Source organism: Setaria italica, chromosome II (genome assembly GCF_000263155.2).
Source record: "Setaria italica strain Yugu1 chromosome II, Setaria_italica_v2.0, whole genome shotgun sequence".
In the NCBI taxonomy this organism is placed as follows: domain Eukaryota; kingdom Viridiplantae; phylum Streptophyta; class Magnoliopsida; order Poales; family Poaceae; genus Setaria; species Setaria italica.
In genome coordinates this window covers 33839015-33846581 of record NC_028451.1, presented here as the reverse complement: position 1 = coordinate 33846581, position 7567 = coordinate 33839015, and the positions used below count along the sequence as shown (strand labels likewise).

The following is a 7567-nucleotide window of genomic DNA, read 5'->3' as shown; positions in this document are numbered from 1 at the left end:
ACAGGTGAGGAGTTTTCTTGGTCTTGCAGGTTTCTATCGCCGCTTCGTCAAAGATTTCAGCACCATTGCTGCGCCATTACATGAGTTGACGAAGAAAGGTGTGGTGTTTCGTTGGGGAAAAGCACAGGACGAGTCCTTTGCCACTTTGAAGGCCAAGCTTACGCGTGCGCCATTGCTGCAACTTCCAAACTTTGGTAAGACCTTTGAGCTTGAATGTGATGCTAGTGGAGTTGGCATTGGTGGTGTTTTGATGCAAGATGGTAAACCCGTTGCATACTTTAGCGAGAAATTGCATGGTCCTGTTCTGAATTACTCTACGTATGATAAGGAATTGTATGCTCTTGTACGTTCCTTACAAACGTGGCGTCATTATTTGTGGCCTAAGGAATTTGTTATTCATTCTGATCATGAATCGCTTAAGTATCTTCGTTCTCAAAACAATCTGAACCGTAGACATGCTAAATGGGTTGAATTTATTGAATCTTTTCCTTATATCATCAAACATTAGAAAGGGAAGGACAATGTGATTGCCGATGCTTTATCTAGAAGATATACTTTGCTGTCCCAACTTGATTGTCGTCTTTTTGGACTTGAATCCATTAAGGAACAATATGCGCTTGACCCTGACTTTAAGGATGTGTTGCTCAATTGTAAAGAGGGACGTACATGGAATAAGTTTGTGATCAATGATGGCTTTGTGTTTAGAGCTAACCGCCTATGCATTCCAGTTGGTTCCGTTCGTCTTTTGTTGATGCAGGAAGCGCATGGAGGAGGATTGATGGGGCATTTTGGTGCCAAGAAGACGGTGGACGCTTTGGCCTCACATTTCTTTTGGCCACAAATGAGGAGAGACGTTGAGAGGTTCGTTGCTCGCTGCACAACATGTCAAAAAGCTAAGTCTCGTTTGAATCCACATGGTTTATACATGCCACTACCTGTTCCTTCTATTCCTTGGGCGGATATTTCTATGGACTTTGTGTTGGGATTGCCTAGGACTAAGAGGGGGAGGGATAGCATTTTTGTTGTTGTGGATCGTTTTTCAAAGATGGCACATTTTATACCATGTCATAAAAGTGATGATGCTGTTCATATTGCTGACCTCTTTTTCAAAGAGATTGTACGTTTGCATGGTATGCCTTCTACTATTGTTTCAGATCGTGATGCAAAATTTTTGAGTCACTTTTGGCGTACTTTGTGGAACAAGTTGGGTACAAAATTATTATTTTCTACCACTTGTCATCCACAAACTGATGGGCAAACAGAGGTGGTGAACCGCACTTTAGGCACCATGTTGAGGGCTGTTTTGAAGAAAAATTTGAAGATGTGGGAAGAATGTTTACCTCATGTGGAGTTTGCATACAATTGGGCAACACATTCCACCACAAAAGTAAGTCCTTTTCAGGTAGTGTATGGATTCAACCCCCGTGCTCCTATTGATATTTTGCCTTTGCCTACTAGTGAGAGGATTCATACGGATGCCAACGAACGCACTGATTTTATTTTGCAAATGCATGAAACAACTAAGCACAACATTGAAAAAATGAACGAAAAGTATCGAATTGCTGGTAGTAAAGGTAGAAAGGAAGTTAAACTTGAACCGGGTGATCTAGTTTGGTTGCACCTACGAAAGGATAGATTTCCAGATTTGAGAAAGTCTAAGTTGATGCCTAGAGCTGATGGTCCTTTCAAGATAATTGAGAAGATTAATGATAATGCATACAAACTTGAGTTGCCTCCCGAGTTCGGGGTTAGTCCTACCTTTAACATTACAGATTTGAAGCCTTACTTGGGAGCACACGATGAGCTTGAGTCGAGGACGACTCCATTTCAAGCAGGGGAGGATGATGAGGACATCACCTCTCCGGATGCACATGATACTCCGCTGGACATTCAAGGTCCAATCACTAGAGCTCGCGCACGACAATTGCATTTAGAGGTGAGATCGTTCCTAACCAATTCGTTTTATGATTTTAAGAATAGATTGCTATTCAATGATTATATTTTGATTAGGAACAAAGGAGAGGACCAGGAGATGCATGGAGAGAGGCTTGCAGGCGTGGAGGACCAGCAAGGACATACAACTCGAGTTGGAGGCCCAAGCCAAGTCGACTTCGAGTCCACCTCGGTGTCCAGGAGCAGCCCACAGTGATTTGGATGCCCAGACCGCATACGGACTCCGTTTTGGACGTTCTATATATGGTTGGAAAGTTTAGAAGATCTATTTTCCAATGGCACTGGTTCCATGCCTAAATTCATCCTGAGTCAACGGGAATCGTCGAAACAAGATGGCGTCCAGAATCTGTCCTGGCGCTGCGTCGCCTTATTTTGGCCTTTGGGCCGTGTATCGACATTGGGCCCATTAGGGGCGTGTCCAGGGGGTCGACCACGACCCTAACCTCTATATAACAGTAGCCGTCACCTTTGTTAGGTTTTGGGTTTTGCTTAGATTAATCTGTCAAGAACAGTTTCGCCGTCATCGGTTTGTAAAACCCCAACTCGTGAGCTTAATCATTCATCCGCAAATTTGGTTTGCATTCTTCCTTGTTCTTGCTTGTGTTCTTCGATTCGCAGGCAAGGATTAGCCTTCTTGGCAAGGTCGACCGTGCATCGCCGGTCGATAACCTGAGGAGACGTTGTGCTGCGATTGCGGGGTTCGGAGCGTGTTGTTCGGAAGCCGGATCGATTTGCGTAGCGACTCCGTCCAAATCGTCGATTAACTGAACCTTTCGGAAGATCGGGACCCTAGTCCACATCACGAGAAGCCGGTGATTATTTTGTTTGTGAGTGATTTTGTAGTTTGTGATTTGTTTGTGAATGATTCATTTGCAATTGTGCTTGTGAATCCTCCATGTTTTGTGAATCAAATCGAACTCATGTGTTGTGAATCAGATCTTGTGCGAATTCATTGGTTGTGTGTTCTCACTTGTGTGATGGTCATGTGAGATGAGCATATATGTTTCTTGCTTCAATTTGCGAAGTGTTAATTATTTTGATTGTCTCTGTGGTGGAGTTGGAGCTCAAGGAGGTGGTGGAGTTGGATCTCAAGGAGGTGGTACAGTGGTCAAGGCGGAGCTGGGCGGTGGCACGAGCAGGGATGGAGGCCAGCTTTTTTATTTTTTTTTTGGGAACCTTTTAGTCCCGGTTAATACCAACCGAGACTAAAGAAAGTATTTAGTCCCGGGTGAATAACCCGGGACTAAAGAGGGGGACCTTTAGTCCCGAATGATTAGTCCCGGTTAGTTTTTCGAGAGATATGAGGCTTACCAACCGGGACTAATGCTTATATTTCCAAGGGGGGACGCAGGCCCTAGTGTCGCCTGGGGCGGAGACGCGGGTCACCAGTGTCGGGGACGCGAGCAACGGTGATGGTGTAGATGTCATGCGGCGCTGGTGCGAGCTCGATGTCGTTGCTAGGGGTGTGCCGGATGCACTACAACGTCCAGATGGTGCTGTCGAGGATGGAGTAAAAGCTGGTGACGACGATGCCGCAGCTTGCCGTGATGTCGAGGGGTCCTAGTGGCGTTGCTATGCTTGAGGTAGCAATGGCGCGTGTCGTGGTACCGATGATGTACAGCCTGGTCCCATCGTGTCCTGCAGAGGGTTAGGATGTGTATCCGGTAGCTCCGTCAACTGTGGGCTGCTCGCGTCATGTTCCGTGGGTGGCGCGAATGGGAATGTGGATTCGTCAAAGACAACATGCCTCGACGTGATGACACGGCGCGTGGATAGGTCCAGGCACCGGTATCTCTTGTGGTCAGGGGAGTAACCAAGGAAGGCGTAGCGAGTAGACTGAGGTGCAAGCTTGTGAGGCATGGTGGAGCTAAGGTTAGGATAGCCCAAACACCCGAAGACGCGTAAGTGTTCGTAAGCCGGTGGCCGGCCGAGGAGGAGTTCATGTGGCGTGACGGACCCTATCAACGTGTGCACAGTTTGTGGTTGAGCAGGTATGTGGCCGTGGACAGAGCTTCCACCCAGAAATGAGGTGGCATGGAGGCTTGGAACAGCAGGGCGCGTGTGCTGTCATTGAGTGTGCGTAGAGCACCTTCGGCCTTCCCATTTACTGTCATTGAGTGTGCGTAGAGCACCTTCGGCCTTCCCATTTTGCTGCGAAGTGTAAGGACAAGAGAGCCGCAAGATTATACCTCGATCGGCGAAGAACAAGCGCAAGGTAGTGTTATCAAACTCTCGGCCGTTGTCAGTTTGGAGAGCGAGGATCGGGCGCTGAAACTGCGTTGTGACAGATGCATGGAAGGACAGTATAGTGGGCAAGACATCAGATTTGTTGCGCAAAGGAAACGTCCAAGCATAGTGGGAGAAATCATCTAGGAGTACCAAATAATATGTATAACCTTAATTACTAGCTACGGGCGATGTCCAAACATCAGCATGCAACAATTCGAATGGGAAATGTGTAACATAGCTAGTGACATGGAAAGGTAAATGAGTGTGCTTTCCCAATTGACAAGCATGACAAATGTGAGAAGCAGACTTATTACATGTGAAAGGGAAATTTGATAAGACAGAACTAAGCACGGCGTGACCTGGATGGCCGAGGCGTCGATGCCACAGATCAACAGAGACGGTGCCGGTGATGAGATTATTTTGTGGAGGCAAGCAAAGCGGGTAGAGGTCGCTAGTGCCGTCACATCGGAGAATCACCGCCTTGCTGTGTAGATCCTTAATGGAGAAACCAAAGGGGTCAAATTCCACAGAAATAAGATTGTCACGTATGAGGGCACGAACAGAGACAAGATTTTTTTTATAATAGAAGGTGAGTAAAGGACATTCGACAGGGATAGAGATGATGAGGAAGTGGGGATGGTGCTCGTGCAACCATGGAGATGGGCCTGGTAGCGCCATTGCCAACCACAATGTGGGAGTACGGAGAGGAGGGGTGAGGAGGCTAGAGCATACCAGAGGAGTTGGTCATATGTGAAGAAGCGCCGGTGTTGAAGAACCAGTCGGAGGTGCCGCCGGTGGAAGCAGTGGCAGCATTGTTCAGTGCGGCGAGTAGGATGCCCTGATCCCATGGGTTTGCCGCGGCTGACGAAGCGGGCAGCGCGCCCGGATTCAAGTTTGAACCATGGGCCGCGTAGGCCTGCTGGGCGTTGACTTTGGGCCGGGGCCCAGCAGGCCGGGGCAAGAGCGGCGCCAATTGCTGGGCCAGGCCTGGAACATCCCGGTCCAGGGATTGACGCCCACAGGCGGCTGGAGCGGAGCGGAGGAGGACCCGCTGCCAGCGAAGGGCGCCGGTGAGCCACCGGCCTTCTTCTTCTTTGGCTACTTCGGGCAGGAGCCGCCGGTGTGGAGTTGGAGTCGGATCCGGAGTTTCCGGCGGCAACACCGGCGACACCCATGGAGTTCACAGCGAACATGGTGTGGGCAGCGACCATGCGAGCCTCCATCTCCAGACGATGTTCTTCTAGGAGGAAGGAGCGCGTGTCGGCGAAGGTGGGTGCGATCTTGCCGCTGGTGATGGAGGGGATCGAGGTGCTGAAGTTGGGGTTGACGCCACAAATCATGTTGAGGACCCGATCGACCTCACTGATGGTCTTGCCGATGTCACGCAAGTTGTCGGCGAGGATCTTGAGGCGGCTGCAATACTGGGTGATGGACTGGTCGCTTTGCTGCAGGGTGTGGAATTCCACCTCGAGGTAGGCAGCACGAGTGAGGGCGTTGTTGTGGTACTCATCCTTGATGGTGTGCCAGGCTTCAGATGCAGTGTGGGTCGGCGCCATGACGATGTCGAGGAGGCGCTAGCTGATGGTGGCGTAGAGGCAGTTGACGTTGCAGGCGTCGATTGCAACTCAGTCCGCATCTCGAAGAAGCAGCTCCACTGGGTGTAGCTCGAGTCCTCGAGGTCGAGGACAACAGGAACGTACGTTCGGATGTTCAGCATCTGGATCGCAGAGGAAGAGATGACGCTGGAGGTGTTGATGGGGCGGTGGAGCCTGTCGAGAAGGGCTCCGATTACCAATCTCCATAATGAAGGAGGAGTCCGCGACCGAGCCGTGGACGGAGCGGTCGGTGGAGGCCATCGCAGAGGCAGCGGAAGGCAACGAAGGAGAACCAGGAGCGAACGGATTCATCCCGTCTGATACCATGAATGAAAGCGATAGCCGACACAACAAGAATTGTGTTGATCTCAGGGTTATACATGTAGTACACACGTGCAGTTAGAGGGCTCGGTAAGCCTACAACCTAGAGGAGATCGTGGAGGAGCTTATCCGTGGAGAGCTGAGTCCACGGCATCCACAAGAATATCGCTAACATTTAACAAATTTGACTTACATAGCTAAAGTGATCTATAATTCTATTTCATAACTTATAAAACTAGGGCCACGTGCACATCAACATTATATTTCTCTGTCCCTCTCTTTCTTTCTTTTTTTCAGAAATGCTCTATGGCCGGTTGTTCGATACTAGTATCTTGCAAGATTTACTCCACATCGTTTTCCATTCTTATTGTTTTTCCATCACACTCTTGTGTTTATTCCTCTTGCTGCACCCCCATCCACTTCTTTTTTACTCTATTATGTTGTTCCCAAACAAGGAATCGCCCTGCCCCAGTGGCGAACATATCCGTGGACCACGGTGCAAATCTTCCATGCCTATTTATTTTTCCTATTTTAGTTTTAGAAATTTTCCATTGAAAGATTTTTTTGTTCAAGACATGCGTGGATTTTAAACAATACAATATCTATTCAAAATGCACGCTATGGTCTACCCCTCCATCTTAGAATATAGCTACGTTTAGGTTTTCCAAAGTCAAACTTTTTAAAATTTGACCAACAATATCTTTAAAAATAAATTGTTTTAAATAGAAAAGATTGTTTCACGGTAAATCTAGTACGTCATTTTTATGTTATTAGTCTTCATCATTATTTCACTATTTATAGTTCAAATTGAGAGAGTTTGACTTTGAAAAAATCTAAACGTAACTATGTTCTCGGACAGAGGAAGTAGAACATAGACATAACTTATACCAAATTTATTTGTCGCTAGTTGACCGATTATGCTTGCATTTTCACTAGTTGTCGCGTTTATACTCTCGCACCATGCTTATAACCGTCGTTTTTGGCGCTAGCTGTCGGATAGTTTGTGTGCTGCTTGGTAGCTTACGATACTCTCGCTTTAGCTTATAAATTTTTTTTTATCACGGGTTATTGAATTGTGCGTCTTGCTTATTAGCAGCGCCATGCTATCCTAGTGTAAAACTTGTAATTACTCACACATCTAACTTAAAACAATTTTCCTTATCACGTGCTGTGGTTTTTTTTTTCATGTTAGTTGTCAGATCATACATGGATAGATATTAGCAGCTCGTGATCCTGTAGCATCAAACTCATATCATCCATGAACCATGATTGGCATACGAACTTTTGAGTTTTGACGCTCGACGCGAAAGTGTTTATCACTTATCCACCATGTTAGCCGCCGAGGTACGGACCCACATGTCGGAACATTTTGCGGTGATGCAGAGGATCCCGGTTCCGGCCGCCGCGCGGTCGAGTAGGATGTTTGTCTGGTGGCCCCACAGGAGAATGATCCCCTCCACCCAGATGCT

At 47.7% G+C, this 7567-nt stretch overlaps 1 protein-coding gene across 1 annotated transcript; it reads right to left on the bottom strand.

Annotated features, from left to right (window-relative positions):
* Positions 1 to 4330: 4330 nt before the first annotated feature.
* On the bottom strand, positions 4331 to 6110 carry LOC105913849. The gene is made up of 2 exons (XM_012843914.2): positions 4915 to 6110; positions 4331 to 4677 (listed from the first exon to the last, which is right to left on the bottom strand). Exons 1-2 carry the CDS (start codon positions 5736 to 5738, stop codon positions 4656 to 4658), a joined length of 846 nt encoding a protein of 281 aa, XP_012699368.1. The 5' UTR covers positions 5739 to 6110; the 3' UTR covers positions 4331 to 4655.
* Positions 6111 to 7567: the final 1457 nt, after the last annotated feature.

Bases quoted from the DNA above. Each gene is read 5' to 3' on its own strand.
- LOC105913849 (XM_012843914.2), bottom strand. From the start codon at position 5,738: ATGGCGCCGACCCACACTGCATCTGAAGCCTGGCACACCATCAAGGAT. The intron at 4,678-4,914 runs GTATGCTCTAGC...TTCTCCATTAAG, and splicing joins ACATATGACCAACTCCTCTG to GATCTACACAGCAAGGCGGT.